The sequence below is a fragment of the Muntiacus reevesi genome, chromosome 11, assembly GCF_963930625.1.
Source record: "Muntiacus reevesi chromosome 11, mMunRee1.1, whole genome shotgun sequence".
Classification (NCBI taxonomy): domain Eukaryota; kingdom Metazoa; phylum Chordata; class Mammalia; order Artiodactyla; family Cervidae; genus Muntiacus; species Muntiacus reevesi.
The window spans coordinates 73,500,271-73,517,440 of NC_089259.1; the positions used below are offsets into that span (position 1 = coordinate 73,500,271).

Genomic DNA, 17,170 nt, shown 5'->3' on the forward strand with positions numbered 1-17,170 from the left:
AGTATATATGGACAGTCGATTCCACATTTTTTCTCCCATCTCTTCTCCATTTCCATCTTTTCCCTTAAGAGGAAAATTAGAAGTTTGAGTGGTATGTTCACCCAATGTTTCTGCTTTCCAATATAAAGATGCCTTTTGTTGGCTTGTTTGTTTTTGGCTTCTCCTGGCCAACAAGATATACCTGAGCATGTGAGTACCCTGTGTGTGCCTCCGCATTTTTAGACATATGTACACAAAATACTCAGCATATTAAAAAAGAAGCCAATCACCCGTTTACAGAGGCCCACAAACCGCAACGAGGTGTTCAGTGAATGAGTGCCCGGGTGTTTGATGGGATTTACTGGTGTTCTTGTGTTTTGTTTTGGTTTTTGTTTTTTTTTTTTTAAAGACAATCCGAATTCTCAACTACACTGCCATTCTCTCCACTTGGGGAAAGGGTCGCCAGCCCTGAACTATCCATGTACAGCGAAGCCTGGAGTCTCGCTGGCTTAGCCCTGCGCTGGCCCCAGGACATCCGAAAAGCCCAATTTTGGAAAACTTACAACGAGAGCAAACGTTTGCCCGATGGAGATGGTTGGGGGTCCCCGGGTTCTGACACCAACACGGCGGGCCCTTCTAGAAACCTGTTGAAAAAAACTGAATTTCACTCGCAGGGCGCGGAAGTCGACCGGCTCTTTTTCCTTCCGCCAAGGACCTCAAAGGTACTTTTGAGGCAATGACTCTGAAAGCCTTTGTAGGTTTTTTTCTTTTTTCTTTCTCTCTCTCTCTGTCCCTTGCTTTCTTGATCTCTCTCTTCCCCCTTTCCTTCCCTTAAAAACAAACAAACAGACAAACAAAAAAACCACTATCTTGAAGCGAAGGGGTGTTGCGGTTTGTGGAGAAATAAAGCACTTCTAAGAGGAGAGGCGACGTGACTTTGAACTTGGCTCAGCTCCTGCGTGTCCTGCAGAGAGAGAGAGGTGAACTGGAGCCGGGAACGAAGAACCAGGAGCGCCCAGGCCGCGGGGTCCCCGGCGGGGATCAGCCGTGCGTCCCACCGCGCGGCCCCCGGACCCTGGGCCCGCGAGCGCCCAGCGGCTTCGGCCCGAAACGGGCGCTGCGAAGAGGGAATCCAAGCGAAAGGAGAGAACGGGGCTGGGAGGAGGGGGGCAGAGGAGGGCGGCGGGGGCGAGCCCGTGGGAAGGAAGGAAAACTTGGAGAAGTCTGATGGTTTGGATGAAGGAAGAAGAGTGAGGTTTGCGGACGTGCAGGATTGCTATTCTCACGACCAGTATTTCTAAGAAAATATTTTCTTTGGGAAATACTTTCGGGGCAAGCGTTGCCAATTCTTCTCCCCTCTCCCACCCCCCACACAAATTGATGAATACAAGAAACAAGTGTGAAAGGCTGTGCATTGGGCAGATTCACTGTAGCAGGGCAGCCTTTCTGCCTGGCGTATTTCTGTCTCTCTCCCTGGTCCCCCTCTGCCTCGAGGGGCAGTTTGGCATTTGCCTTCCCCTCCCCCCTGACAGAGAGAGAGGTGTGCGCAGAGGAGGAACATTTCCTTCTTTCAGAAAAGTCGAGAAGCCCCAGCTTCCGAGCAAAATCCCGGACTTTCAGACAAGATGCCCGGGTCTCCCTCCTCCTTGCCCCCAGCCCCGGGGCAGGGGCAGCGGGAGGGCACCGGGCCCCTTGTGCGCGGGGCTGCGGTCAGCTCGGACCTTTAGGGACCCGCTCAAGCCGGCAGAGGCTGCGTTGTGCGAGCGCAAGGGCCCGGTTCTGCCTGCTGGAGTTCTCTTCCCGCGTTTTTCTTTTTTTTTTTTGTGGCTTTAATTTCAACTTGATATTTCGAAATGCGTGTTGATTATTTTCTCTTCCTTGAATTTTATTTCAACTCCCAGAGATTTTTTTTTTTTTTTTAAAGCAGTTCTCTTTGCTAGCCAGGCGAAGAAAGGCGCTGGCCTCAGGCCTTCCATTCGCACCTCCGCAGCCTCCGGGACCCGTCGCTTCCTCTCCGGTTACCTCCAGAGCGCAAGCTTTCGGCGGCGGAACGGGAAACGTCCTCAGCGGCCAACCGGGGACCTGGGACCCAGGGAGCAGCCTCGGGGCCCGCTATCGCCTAGAGCGGAGGGCGCGGGTGGAGGGGTTCCTCGCTTCTAAAGAAGGATGGATTGATAAATATTTTCTAGGTTTGAGCCCTACCAGTCTGGAGATTTCTTTTCGGAGGCTCTGATGAGCTTGACCCTCGGCCGAACTCCAGCCTGAGCCTGGCTTGGCCGGGCGCCTCCGGCGTCCCCACACCTCCCACCCAACAGTGGCAGAGGCCCGGGCTTCTGGGCACCCACCCCCAGGGTTGACACTGTCTTTAAACCGCTTCCAAACAACCCCCTCCCTCGCGGGGGCCGCTGCCCAGTGTTTACAGCCGTAATCAGAGCGGGACGCGAGCGGCGGGGGGAGTGGAGTGCGCCGAGCGCCGGGTGGGGGCCGGGGCCGGGGAGGGGGCGGCGTCTGGGTGAGTGTCCAGAAGAGTGAGAGGGAAGGGCACGTCTGTTTTTCTCTAGCCGCCCCCCCCGCCACCCATCCTGCACCTGTGTGTTCACTACCCCAGGACAAGTCGACAAAAGTGTGTGTTGGGGAGGTGGACGCGGACCAGGAGCGTGCCAACACGTCCGGAGATCTGCCCCAGGGCCGCGCGCCCTCCCGGCGGGGCACCGGGGCTGTAGCCTCCCGGCGCACAGAACCTCCCACCTCGCGGGCCCGGTCGCTAGCCGCGTTCTCGAGCAACCAGGAGTGCCCGATTTCGGTCCCCGGAGAAACGGTGGCCTCTACGGGAGGGCGTGGGCACCAACCAAGGGCGCTGTGACCCCACCCCACCCCGGCTCCCCGCGGCCAAGGCCCTCGCTCGGCCGGCCGGCGGGCTCCGGGGAGCGCCTCAGCCCGCAGGACGAGGAGCCGTCGCGCCCAGGCGCACGGGGGCGCGCAGCGAAAGGCCGGCCGACCCGGCGGGCTGCCACCATCCGCCTCGGCTGGGGCTGCAGAGAGCTGCTGCGGCGCCGGGGTGGAGGGGGCGGGCCGGCCTCGGGGCGGGGGCGCTGGATTGACGGCGCGGCAGCGGCCAATGGCGGCGCCGGGCGGGCTGGTGGGGCGGGAGCCGCCGCTAAAGGGGCGGTGTGAACAGGAGGCCGGGCCGGGAGCGCGAAGGAGGGAGGCCGGGGCGGGAGACGCGGGAGCGAGGGGGAGGGGAGAGGAAAAGGAGGAGACAAAAAAATAAAAAAATAAAAAGGCTGCGACTTTGGCGGCGCCCCATGAAATAAACAGAGGCGGAGGCGGTGGCGATCTGAGCCCACCGCAGCCCGAAGCGGGGGACACGCACCTCGCCCTTCGCTTGGGCACTCGCTCCGAACTCCGCTCGGTCCTGCCGGGTGCGGCCGCCCCTCGGGGCCTGGAGTCCCTGGGCCGACAGACGAGAGAGAGGGAGCGAGCGAGCGAACTGGAGAACACTTTTTTTTTTTTTGGTATTGTTATTGTTTTTGAGTCCAGCCTCCCCCTCCTCCCCTCCTTCTCCCCTCCCACAGCCCCCCTTCTCCCCCGCCTCCTCCTCCCGCACAACTTAAAGAAAGACGGAGCGGCGCGGCAGCCTCCTTCATCTGGGGGAATTCGGGGCCGCTCGCAAGTTTACTACGCGAGGCGCAGCCAATGCCTAGCGCGAAGGACGCGGAGGGCTAAACACCGCGGCCGCCGAGCCAAACAATACCCGCCGCGCGCGGGGCGGCGCGTGCAGGGCCGCGGGGGAGGGAGCGGCCGAGCGAGCGCGCCGCGAAGAGGGCGCCCGGCCTCCGTCCGCCGCCCCCAGCGCCCCCGCCGCGGTCAGGTGGAGCCGCGGGCCCCGCCGGGCTGGGCCGCCGAAGCTCCGAGGGCTCCGCGGTCCTCGCCTCGGTCGCCTGCCCGTGCCGCGCGCGGCCGGCGCGCTCGGGCACCTCGGCCCAGCCGCGGAGGCGACCGCATTCTGCAGGCGCCGTTCGCGCTGCCGGGCCGCGGGGCGGGCGGACGGGCGGGCGAACGAGCGACTGAGTGCGTGCGCGCGCGAGTGCGCGCAGGGGTGGGGGCCGCGGCGCGGCGCTCGCCCCCCGCCGACCCCCCTCTCCGCTCGGTTCCCCACGCCTCCCTCCCGCTCCCTCCTCCCGCCCGCCCTCCCCTGCCCTGCCCGCCCGCCCCCGCCGCAGCTCCTTTAATACACTTTGGTTCTCCGCCTGGCTTTGGACTCTTCTCCACCACCACCTCCTCCTCCTCCTCCTCCCGCGCCTCCGCCGCCGCCTCCTCCTCTTCCTCTCCGCGCCTTCGCTCCGCGCCCGGCCGCCCGAGGCACATCCAGGCGGCGGCGGAGGCGGCGGGCGCAGGATCGCCGCTCGCGGGACTGAAGCCGCCGCCAAAACCGCCGCTGCCGCCGCCGCCGCCTGCGCTCGGAGCCGGGCGGCCGCAGGACGCAGCCCCGCGAGCGGGGCGGGAGTGGGAGCCAAGGAGGCGCGGGGCTCGCCGGGGCCGGCAGGGCGTGCGGGCGCGCTGGCCATGCTCCTGGACGCGGGGCCGCAGTTCCCGGCCATCGGGGTGGGCAGCTTCGCGCGCCACCATCATCATTCGGCTGCAGCGGCGGCCGCCGCGGCCGCGGAGATGCAAGACCGCGAACTGAGCCTGGCGGCGGCGCAGAACAGCTTCGTAGACTCGGCGGCCGCTCATATGGGCGCCTTCAAGCTCAACCCGGGGGCGCACGAGTTGTCCCCGGGCCAGAGCTCGGCATTCACGTCGCAGGGCCCCGGCGCCTACCCCGGCTCCGCCGCGGCCGCCGCCGCTGCCGCCGCGCTCGGGCCGCACGCCGCGCATGTCGGCTCCTACTCCGGGCCGCCCTTCAACTCCACCCGGGACTTCCTGTTCCGCAGCCGCGGCTTTGGCGACTCGGCGCCCGGCGGTGGGCAGCACGGGCTGTTCGGGCCGGGGGCCGGCGGCCTGCACCACGCGCACTCGGACGCGCAGGGCCACCTCCTCTTCCCCGGCCTCCCGGAGCAGCACGGGCCGCATGGCTCGCAGAATGTGCTCAACGGGCAGATGCGCCTCGGGCTGCCCGGCGAGGTGTTCGGGCGCTCGGAGCAGTACCGCCAGGTGGCCAGCCCGCGGACCGACCCCTACTCGGCGGCGCAGCTCCACAACCAGTACGGCCCCATGAATATGAACATGGGGATGAACATGGCAGCGGCCGCGGCCCACCACCACCACCACCACCACCACCCTGGTGCCTTTTTCCGCTACATGCGGCAGCAGTGCATCAAGCAAGAGCTCATCTGCAAGTGGATCGACCCCGAGCAGCTGAGCAACCCGAAGAAGAGCTGCAACAAAACTTTCAGCACCATGCACGAGCTGGTGACCCACGTTTCGGTGGAGCACGTCGGAGGCCCGGAGCAGAGCAACCACGTCTGCTTCTGGGAGGAGTGTCCGCGCGAGGGCAAGCCCTTCAAGGCCAAATACAAACTGGTCAACCACATCCGCGTGCACACCGGCGAGAAGCCCTTCCCCTGCCCCTTCCCGGGCTGCGGCAAGGTCTTCGCGCGCTCCGAGAACCTCAAGATCCACAAAAGGACCCACACAGGTAACCGCGCGGGTCGGGTCGGGGTCGGGACGCAGAAGGGGGAGAGGCCGTGGTTAGCTGGCTGGGAGAAACGCGCCGACCGCCAGCCCCTGCCCTGGAACGGGAGATGTTTTCGTGTGTGCGAGAGAGAGCCAGCGGCTTGTTATTGTTGGCAAATGAAAGAATATTATTGGGCTGGGTTTTTTCCATGTGCGGAAATTGAGTTTTAAATGATCGAGGTAACATCAAATGCATGCTTCGGGTGATGCAACTGCTTCGTTGGCTCAGCTTCGGTGAATAATTTCCGTTCTAAATAGAACGCAGAAAATAAAAGTACCCTCCAACTCAGTGCCCGGGAATCGAGCCTAGAGAGGATTTTGCCAGCTTGTCTGAATGTGCTTTTCTGCTCCGGGTGTGCGTCTGCGTTTTGAGTGGCTTGTGTGTTTTTCCACTTTTTTTTTTTTTTCTTTTAAACTACGGGCCCAAACGTCCTTACCCGGACTGTTTCCCATCAAAAAATGAGTCTGTGTGAGCCGAAGCTGTAAAGCGTTTCTCGTTTTTAAAGTGTTTTTAAAGCCCATCTCGAGGTGGGTCGCGGAGCTATACGGTGGGTTCGCAGCAGTCTGTGAAATTCTCTTAAGGGGCACCAGAGGGTTTGCGATTCCAAACTTGGACCGACAGCCGGGTCAACGAGAGCCCGGGGCGGCGCGGCCCCGCGGGGCAATCGCGTGAGAAGAGAGCGCCGAGAAAGAACGCGCCTCTCGCCTCATAGATTATTCATCTATGACCAGGTCCCAGCCAAAATCGTGCCAGACGATTTCCTAAAAGAAAGCCAAATGTTTTAGCAACTTCCCCCGTCAATATTTACCCCGAAGTGGGGGTGCGCCAGCGGCCTATTGTTCTCTTCCGGGAAGGGAGGCAGCCGAGGTGCGAGACAAGCTTTTAACAAGGTTTAAAATTTGAGAAATTTATTTGCATGAAATGCTAGCTTTCGAGTCCTGCGTCTGAGCGGATGTCTTTAAGAAACAATTTAGGTGCTAATGAAATTTAACGTTAAATGGTCCCCTCTCCAAGTGGAACAATGTTGGAGTTCTCACACCTCTAAATGACTCCAAGCATTTGGAATTCTGGCAACAGGATGCGGGGACCGCCAGAAAATTCAAACAGGGAGATTCTGAAAGCCCTGGCTGATCCCCCACCCCCACGGCCCAGCCTGCGCCTCTCTGCAATCTCTCTCAAGTGCTGCCTTATCTCATATTTATCTCTTCCCCCCAACTTGTCTTTAAAAGGCTGGGAGTACGACCGAGAATTACTGGTTAATTCAATTTGCAGAATTTTGGATGAAAAAAAAAAAAATTGCTGGCTCAGTCGCTATCCACAGTACGGTCCCCAAACAACACACAGCATCTCCAAATGTAATTGCCTACTGGCCCCAGAGAGAAGCCGACGGCAGCCTGTGTGATTCTGATAATGCCCCAAATATTTTGTCATAATAACAGCTTCTCCATGGCGAGACCAACTTGTTAGAAGCCGCGAGTCCAAGAAGCCCTGTAAGAAAAGCAGTCAGGCAGGGCTGGGGCGGGGTGGGGGGGGGCTTCCCCAACTTGGTCAGACATGTGAAGAAAAGTAAAATAGGAAATAGAAGCACGGCGGTCAGGTGGGAAGGCGCAAAGGAGCCCCAGGCCCTTGTCGCCCCTCTTTCTTCCTCCTGGAGGCCTGGTCCCCTTCCAGGCCGAGGGGTGGGGTGGGAGGTGAGGGTTCCTGGGGGCGCGGGGGGTGGTGGCGGGGGTCTCCGGGCGCGCCGGCAGCCAGCGCGCGTGTTCGTGTCCACAGGGGAGAAGCCCTTCCAGTGTGAGTTCGAGGGCTGTGACCGGCGCTTCGCCAACAGCAGCGACAGGAAGAAGCACATGCACGTGCACACCTCGGATAAGCCCTATCTGTGCAAGATGTGTGACAAGTCGTACACGCACCCCAGCTCTCTGCGGAAACACATGAAGGTACCGCCGGGCAGGCGCGAGGAGGGCGAGGCGGCCGGGCTCGCCGCCGGCCCCGGGGTGGCGGGGGAAGCCGTGGGTCCCCGCCGGGCCCCCGGGGCTGGGCCGGGGGTGGCCCGGCCCCACAGCAGCTGCACTCACTCACACCCAGTCCCCTTCGCTCTCCCCTCCCGGCTTTTGTCTTGCAGGTCCATGAGTCCTCCCCGCAGGGCTCCGAGTCGTCCCCGGCCGCCAGCTCCGGCTACGAGTCGTCCACGCCCCCGGGGCTGGTGTCGCCCAGCGCCGAGCCCCAGAGCAGTTCCACCCTGTCCCCGGCGGCGGCTGCGGCTGCAGCGGCGGCGGCGGCGGCGGCGGCGGCCGTGTCCGCGGTGCACCGGAGCGGAGGCACGGGCGGCTCCGGTGGAGGCGGCGGGGGCGGTGGCGGCGGGGCGGGCGGGGGCGGCGGCGGCGGCAGCGGCTCCGGCGGGGGCAGCGGGCCGGCCGGGGGCCACGGCGGCCTGTCCTCCAACTTCAATGAATGGTACGTGTGAGAGGCCGGGGCGGGGCTGCCTGGGTTCCTCACCCGGTAACAGCGCCGAGAGCACCCCGGCGATCGTTGTTGTTAAAATTCCCAATCTGATTTTTATGATGATGAAAATGATTTTAACCAGCAGAAGGATTTTTAAAAGTTTTTTTTTTTTTTTTTTTAATAATCTAGGCATGAAAAGCAACGATATCCCTTCTGGAATCTTTAAAGCTAAAAATATAAAATAAATAAAAAATAAAAAATCCTTTTAAAAAAACCCATAAAAATATTGAACCAAACCTCCCCTTTGCCCCCCTCCACGCCCCCTTCCCTCTCCACACCTTTCCCGGTTTTCTGACAGACTGTGTACATAGCGGACTCCTTTCTTCTCCGAGGTGGTTTTAATGGCTTCTTGGTGTATAGAAGTTTGTCCATTTGTAATTCTCCGGGATTTTGTTCCTCCTGCCTCTCTTCCCTTCCCCAAGTGATGGGCTTTTTTTCTTTTTCTCTTTTTAGTTTCCCCGGTTTCTTTTTAAGTAATGTGGAAGAAAATGGTTTCTTTTGTATTGTGGTATTGAATATTGTGTTCCTTTTTATGAGGCAACTTGATTGTAAACTTCATGCAACTATAGACTGGGAAAAAAAAAAAAACAAGCCGTGCCAAAGTCTCCCTTCTGTTTCTTCAACACGCAGATCCACAGCACTCACATCCCCATCACCACCACCAACGCTTGTGAATGTATTTTTCTGTTAGCTGGGTTTACATGTGACGTTTTAGTGCTTTTGCAAGTTCAATTTGTTAGTTCCTGTATGAAAGATTGTGGGGAGGGGGGGAGTAAACGTCGTGCCGTTAGCTTTTTCCGTAATAACACCCTTCCTTCTGTAAATACCCGTTACCATATTTATCCATTTGTAATTAAATTATGGTATTAACTTGCTACAGAGGAAACAATATTTATAAAGAATGTTTCTTAACTATAAATATGTACAATTGTGGGCATAAACTGTTTCAGATTTTTTATTTGAAGGTTTTAAGTGGTTTGATCATTTCTTGTGATATGTTTTGAGAGTAATGCATACAGAAATATAATAAAATGTGTTGAAACTGCATGAACATACTATTTTTTTTTTTTTAGCCAAGTTACTCAAGGAAATGGGCAGGAGGCAGCGGAGGGCTGATAGGGGTCTGGGTCAGCTGCCTGATTGAATGGGAGGCACCAATCTCGAATTCAGGGGGGAAGGTGTATGCCGAGAAACTGGGCCAAACTGCCCCTCTGGCAGAAAATCTCAAAATTATTTTGTATGTCCTTTGTTTCTGTAGCTGAGAGTGAATTACATTTTTGGAAAGCCCCTGCGAGGACCGGCCTGCAGGAACCTTCGGAGCTTCTAATGGCTCCATTATCTGAGGCGGTGCCTTTCTTTCGGCTGTTTGGACTGGATTGAAGAGCGCTAACCATTTCCTTATTCTTTGTTTTCTGTCTTCCCTGCCCCCTTTCCTCTCCCTCCCTCTGAAAAGCCGAGGTACAGTTATTTTTAATTGCACGTTTAAAACTGAGCTGAGTCCTTTGTTTTTGAACTTGGTTCAATGATGATTATAGTTTAAGGGCCCCTTTCTACTAAAAGTTTTTTTTTTTCCCTTCCTTGAAATTTTAAACAGCTTGCTCAAGGCATCCTGCTTATCTGCCCAGCTACTGCTCACCCATAAGTGCGATGTTCAAGGGAGGAAGGTGACAAATAGACTACACTTTGATTTAGGAAAACCACCAACCATCGGCCCCCAATAAAAGAGAACCTCTTCAAGAATTCCATGAAATCAAATAGAATAAGCTGCAGAGATGGAAACGGCCAGGTGGGAGTGAGGCAACAGGACCGACCACCAGCTTTTCTCTTAAGGTTTGCAGCCTCACTCCCCTCCCCTGCAAGAGTTTCACAAGAGTTTTCAAACAAGATGCTCTAAGGGAAAAGGCAAAAATAACATTCAGAGTCAAAGGGTAGGAGTGGGGTCATTTCTTTTTGAAATCCCAGAGGCTTCAGGACATTTCCATCTTCCTGGGGATCTGTGTTGCTCAGAGAGGCCCTGGCAGGCCCGGAGTCACCACCCAGTGGTGAAAACGTTTGGGGGGGGGGGTAACACCCCCAGAGGATCGCCTAGCGGCGAGCAGGGCTCTGCTATCTGAAGCTTATGGTGCTGGCGGGTGGCTGTGGCGATGGGCCTCCTCTCCTGCCTCGGGGACAGGCAGGGGAGGCTGAAAGGCCGCTTAGGGAGAAGGGCAACTCTGACCTCCCAGAGGCCATGCTACCTATTCAATGGGAAAGGAAAGACGGTAGCTTGGGGGTGTGTGTGTCCTGGAGGGCGACAGTGGCCACCAGGCTAGCCCTCCCCAGTGGCCCAGCAAACTGCTTACACGCCAGGTCTTGAAGAAATCAACCCCCTATTAAAATCAAATTTATAACCTCTAATAATATTAAGGAAAATTATTAAAATAATTGGCATATGTTACTCATCCTTGGGAGATTTCATTGAACACATTGTAAGCTGTGAGGAAAATGTGTAGAGTTTTTTCAATGCCCCTATCCCTGGGGGAGGGGGCACACGCATCAAATTAAATATTCATCATAACTTGTGCAAGAATGAGATGGTTGATTTTAGATGTTTTAATGTTTTAGGCTTTTTTTTTTTTTTTTTTTTGGTGGGAATTATTGGCTTTGAGACACCTCCCAAACCTAAGGAGGAGGTTGGTGGGATGGTGCTTTTTTTTTTCTTTTTTTTTTTTTAAGTATCAACTTGAGGCCTTGGATTTTCCCCTTTGGGGGAAGAAGGACGGCCGGAGAAGAGGACAGTCTCCCAGCTTTGCATTGGCCGGATAGCTTTCCAGAGCTGAGGTCGGAGAGCTACCGGCAGCCTTTTGGGTCTGGGGGCACTGATGCTGGTTGTCAGCAGGAAATAAAACTGGGAAGTGGCCTGGCCCCGAGGAGGACCACAGCCCGGGATTGATCTCCTGGTCCATCTTAGGATGTGAGGGGCAGAGGGGGGCGGCTTTCCAACGAAACATCCCTCAGTTCTCCAGCCCTTGCGTCCCACCGCTCTGTCCAGACAAGTCACAGACCCGACGGTGGGGCCGGGTCTCGGCCTTTCACGTCGGCCCTACGCGTCCCGGAGACGGGATGGGGGAGAGGGATAGTCAGGGTGTAATAGCATCAGAGATGGGCACCGGGGGCAGGCCGCCCAAGATCCTGCGTGGCCCCGAGGTACCTGGGCTTGGGGTGGAGGAGGGGTGCAGGCGCCCTCACCCCTCCCCTGCCTAAACGGACCCGAATCTCACCTGCCCTCGCCTGGCCTCCGGAACCACCGAACGGAGCCCAGTCTCTGCATCCCCTCAGGGGAACCAGAGATGCACCCGTGGCTCGCTGCCCACAGGGACCGGGTCAGGGGTTGGGGGGACACGTTTCTGGGAGTCAACGCCGTCAACTTGAACTTCAGATCTCCCAAACTCACTCCCTTGCGGCTGCGCTCCATCCACTACCACCGAGTAAAACTCCCCGCCACGCGAGACTCGCTTTATCTGAAGGCAGCTGCAGCCCCCTCGGGAGAGACCCATCGTATTATTATTAATTATCGTGATCCTCACTGCATTATTAACGACCGCAGTGATAACTGGCATCTCGGCATCTGTATCTCCCGGTTCAGTGATGGGACATCAAGCTCCGGGCGGGTGCGGGGGAGGTCGGTGCTGGGGGGAGGTCACTCCGGGAGCAAAGACCCGGGTCGGTTCTTAGGCCGAAAGGAAGCGGGTCACAGGCCCAGCAGACCCGTCCCACGCAGTCCGCGCCCCTCTTTCCTTTCTCGGTGGCTCCTTCTCTCTTCCTCCCCTCCTCCCGCCCCCACCCGGTCCCTTTGTCTCTTTCTCGGACGGATGTTTTCCGTCTCAAGTGGCGTATGTATTTTCCGCCCAAAACTGAGATCAAGGGCAGATCTTAGGCTGGACCTCAGATTCGGGTTTCCCTGGGCTCCCTGCTGTCCTCCCGAGAACTGGGGTGGGCTAGGAGGCCCCGGGCTTTCCAGGCGACTAGTGGTCCTCCCGGGTCGGCGGGCCTGGCATTGGGAGGGGGTTCTGCTAGGTCCTTGATGAGCGCCCCCGGTGGCATAGCGGGACCGGAGGGGACCCACCGAGTTCCTCTCACTAGGGACTCGGGTCCTAAACCCCCAACCTCATCACGCCGCATAAACAACCCAAAGGGAACGCTAGGCCTCCGTCCAAGAGCTGGGAAATAAAGGCCTCAAAATAACACCCCGCCAAGACTCCGGTCGAACCATGGGATGCATTTTCACTTTAAGGGACACGTGCCCCGGAAAGCGCCCCTCGGGATCCAAAGTAGGCGTTCAATAAATACTTGCCGATTGATGGATCAGAGTTTGGTATCGCTCGTGTTCGCGGGAACTTGGAGCGCCTGGGCCCACAGCTACCCCCAGCAGACCGCAATGAATGGTTTCTATTTTTAACTGGCAGCTCAGAACAGGGTCTGAGAAATGTCTCCCTCTTTTCTACCCTCCTCCACCCCACCCCACCCCCACCCCCACCCCAACCAGACCTCCAACAGATTGTTGCTGGGTTTTTTTCTTTTAGGGAAGAATCTAGACCCTTCCAGACTGAATCAGGGGATCTGGCATAAACCCTCACGCCCGTCCAGCTGGGCTCCTGAGAACGAAAGGGCAGAGCTGGGCAATCTGAACGGGGTGTTATCAAACCAGAAACCCGGCAGCCCGAGGGTTCGAGTTCACGGTCAAGGCAGTGGGGCGACTGGGGCCGCAGCGTCCACGCCCCGCCCCGCCCCTGCGCGGCCACAGCCCAGATCTCGGGCGGGGTACCCGGGGGCTCAGGTCCTTCCCCTTCCGCCCCGCCCCCGCAGGGCCCAGTCGGGGAAAGGTCGGTGCTGGGGCCCCCTCTTCACCCTTGCAAGTTTCCCTTTTTTGTTCCCAGGGGTCGACGAGCTTTTGCTGAGCTGACACCTTCTGCGTCTTGCCCGCATCCCGCATCTCGCCAGCCCCTCACTTGGGATGAGGTTCGGCACGGCTGCCAGGCTGGAGCGGGGGGGGGGGTGTGTGTGGCGCCGGTTCCTCGCGTGCGTGCACACAGAGTGTCACACACACACACACACACACCCCTCCTCTGACATCCCCGAAGCCCCCACTGCGGGGCTCGTGTGACCGCGATGAGCCACGGAGATTTGGTGCAGGTGGTCTGAGGAGCCCCGCAATGGATGCTCTCGCCCCTCAGAGCATTCCTGGCCTCCCCCCCCCCCCCCCCCCCCCCGCCTCCTCCAGCCTCTCTCCGAGGGGCCCCGGCCTGCCAGGCCCCGAGGCCCCCTCCTCAAGCCTCCAGCCTAACACTAACCGCAGTCCGGGTCCCTCGGGCCCACTCCCCTGGGAATGTGATGGGGGACAGGGTCCCGCTTGCCTTCTGACCCCCGGGTGTGCGTTGTTTGGGGGGGGGCGCCCCGGCATCTCTCAGTTAAACCAGGGGCAGCTGAGTTTCCCCCACACTCACACACCTCACCTCTTCAACCTCTGCCTCAGTTCTCTTTTTCGAACCTCTGAAGCCAGGTTTTTTTTTTTTTCCTGTCCCTGAGGCCAAGCCGGTGGTTCTGGGGAACAGATTGGCGCGCAGCGCCCCTAGAGAAGGTGGAAGGGGGTGTAGAAATAATAAAATAATAATAATTTCAAAGATAATAGTTGTGGCTAAGGCTCTGACACGGAGATGCTCCCGGGACGTCGGCGGAAGCCTGGTGAGGCTCCAGACCGCTGTTGGGCTGGGACCGGCCTGGGGTTCTCTTTGGGGGTGGGGGTGGGGGGCTTCGAAGAAGACTCTTGTGTTGCCCCCCCCCAACAAAATGTGGGGTCTGGAACCAGTCCGAGCCTGCAAGGGCCTGGCCGGGAGCGGCGCTGGGATTCCTGCTGCAGAGTCGGCTCGTTGGTTTTCTTTTCTTACTCCTGGCCCACTGGGCCCGTGGTGGTTGGCGCGGCTGGCTGTGGTTTCTCTAAACTCTTTGGAGTCGGTTGGGTCTGTTTGCCCACTGCTCCCTGCCACCCCCCGCCCCGGGCCTGTCCCCCCTCCCGCTCGTCGCTGGCAGATGAATGGTGGCTTTAATGAGCAGGGGCGCAGCGCTGGCCGGGAGGTTCTGAAGATGCTCTGACCTGTATGGAGGGCGCGAAAGGTCAGGCTCTCGCAGGGCCCGGCTTGGGCTCCTCCCAGGCCCACGCTGCTCGGATATTGATCCTGGGAGAAAGATAAACAGAAAAGCTGGACATTCGGTCATGAATACTAATGAGCCGGGGTAGGAGTTTTAATTGCTCTGAACTTCCTTTTTTTTTCTTTTCCCCCCAGTTAATCTTTATTGCAGACTTCGAGTCGGTCTTTCCGAGCTTCGTTTTGTCTCCTTCTCTCTCCGCCCTCCTCCTTATATTTTCATTTGAATTGCCCAGGCGAAAGAGACCCGTGTCAACTTGACTTTTTTTCCCTCTCACAGGGCCGGTGTGCAAGAGCCCACAGCTCGGGTTCCCAGCGTGGGGCTTCTGCTGCTCGCTAATTCTGGAAATGTAGAGGAGCCTATAAAAGAAATTGTTTCAGTGTGGTTTTTGGTGAGCCTGCTTCTTGACTTCCTCACCCTCATTGTTTCAGAGACTTCGTGTGTCCTTGGCCTTTAAACTTCCTCTTGACAGTTGCATCTTTTCTCCAGGCACAGAGCCCCCTTTTTACTCCAAACCTGTGCCTTCCACTGCCAAAGTTTCCTTTTCTCAAGTCTCCAGGATTTGACACTGGCTTTGCCAACCACAGCGTTTGTTTCAATCTAGTAGTGATTTCCTAGGCAAGTGAGTTGACCAGATTACATAAAAGTAGTACTTTTCTTTGGTACCTATAAGCAATAGTGAAATCTGAGATGGGAACCTCAGGTAATTTCCAGAGATTTCTGCCTCTTTTCTTGATATGTATTTGATAACTTAGACTTTTTTTTTTTCCTCTGAAAATAAAGCCGTTCTTGAATTTTCTCCTGAAGCTGTATAAATTGACTGGAAATCCCATAAAGCAGCTTCAGCTGTGTGAATCAGGCGACAAAAAAAAGTGCAAGCCCATTTCTATAACGGACTATGTAGAAATGTGTTGAAAATTAAGACAAAAAGAAAAAAAAATCAGCTACGCTAGAATAATCTCCAGTGTTATTCTGATTCTCAAAGTTTTCGACAAACTAAACCCATATTTCACATCATTGCCAATAGGTCCCAGCATTGAAGTCTCCTGAGGATTCTGTTTCACTCACACTTTTCAGTCCAAACTTTTTTTCCTTCACACAATGATTTATTATGTAGGTAATTTTAGGGGATACAGTTTACAGCTTGAATTATTAGACTGAACACCTCTGGCTGACACTACGACGCCTTTTTTTTTCTGCCTGCAGCTGTGAGTCACAACCCCATTTTCATACCCAACTGCTGCACATTCCTTCACAATGTATATTTCCTTCTTGCAGAGATCAAACATGCTTTGGTCAAAGTGTTTATTTTAAAATACAGGAAAATTAAAACTAAACACAGCTTTACTGAAAAAATCCCCAAATGTATCATATTTTCCTCCTCCGGTGCCCACAAAAAAAAAGAAAAAAAAAAAAGAAAAAAGCTAACAAATTGCACCACTTTCTGGAATAAAATTTCAAATCCAAGGAGAACACACAGGCACCTACAGACACAATTTTCATTTACTATTGAAACACATCAGGAAACCTCCCTCTTCTCTTCATGTTTGGACTCCTATTTGGATGTCTTTAATTTTCCTCTGTAAAAATGTCACATGTTAAAAACAACAAAGACAACAGATCCTTAAGATGATGCTGACAGGCGTCTATTTTATTCATCAACCCACACACTCCTCATTTCTGGTTCAGTTTCCCATCTTGGTATTTTTCTTTTAATTGTGTCTCCCAGAATATAACTTCAGGGGGAGAAGGATATTTTGAAGTATTTGCCAAAAGGAAGTAAAAAAAAAGGGGGGGGGGACATATTTCAGAAACAAGTTAACATTTCCTCAGAATCTCAGTAGGTGCATGTGTTTTCTTTTTCCCTTCAAATGAAGGTGAACAAATTACCAGGTAGAATCGCTCTTTGTCAGCACCTAAATTGGATAAAGTCGATGTCAAATCTGAGGTCAAGTTGTCCTTCTGCAGTTCACTATCCACTGCATTTTTTTTTTTTTTTTTTTCTTTTTTAGCTTCTCTCACTAACCAGCTGAACAGGATCTAGACCTCAGCCACCACCTCTCCTAGGCAGTTTACTCAGCTTCCCAAGTCTCACAGTTCTGTAGCGTGGCAGAGACTGTTAGGCTGTTTTTAATCAAGTTTGGAAGCTGAATCTTTTCCCTCTGATGACTTTGCCCAGGGGTGGATCCGGCTGAAAGTCTGGCGCTGCGGGCAGCGGGCTCGGCCACCCGTTTTTCAGACACAACACCAGAGAATGGCATTGAAATAACTGTGTGTGGTAGAACTGCTTCAAAAATGTTAACCTCTTTTACTATCCAAGCTTCTGGGCTAAAGGGCAAGAGACGCTAAAAGGAAATCTGAAATGATATTCATTTACCTACCTAAGGCAGATCGAGAAACTGAAAAGAGAAGACGCTTTGGAAATGTATGTTACAGAATCTTTCAAATTAGATGCTGCTTAGGATGAATAGCAGTAAAGATTTTTTAAAAGATTTGATTGGTCAAAAGTTTTCCAGATATGAATGATAAATGAATAGTCTAGAGGTCTCCTTTGAGAAAGAATTTACGGGGCATATGGAAAATAATCTATATATGATCTTCCTATTCTTCATGGGGAGGCAAATTATAGTACAAACTATTTGGATTTTTTTACTTTAGATAAAGAGATGAAAATATTTAGACTTTATGTATTATTGAAAAATTTTTGCAAGAGTGGAGAATCAAGGATTTTCAAGACCAATAACAAAACAAAGAATCATATTACAGTCTGCCTCTAAGATACACTTCTTCCTCTGCTGGGTTTTCAAGTGATCTCTTTAGTGATTCTTT

At 55.3% G+C, this 17,170-nt stretch overlaps 1 protein-coding gene across 1 annotated transcript; it reads left to right on the forward strand.

Annotated features, from left to right (window-relative positions):
• Window positions 1–4,245: 4,245 nt before the first annotated feature.
• On the forward strand, window positions 4,246–8,309 carry ZIC2 (Zic family member 2). The gene is made up of 3 exons (XM_065902128.1): window positions 4,246–5,617; window positions 7,430–7,593; window positions 7,779–8,309. Exons 1-3 carry the CDS (start codon window positions 4,546–4,548, stop codon window positions 8,118–8,120), a joined length of 1,578 nt encoding a protein of 525 aa, XP_065758200.1. The 5' UTR covers window positions 4,246–4,545; the 3' UTR covers window positions 8,121–8,309.
• The last annotated feature ends 8,861 nt before the right edge of the window (window positions 8,310–17,170 follow it).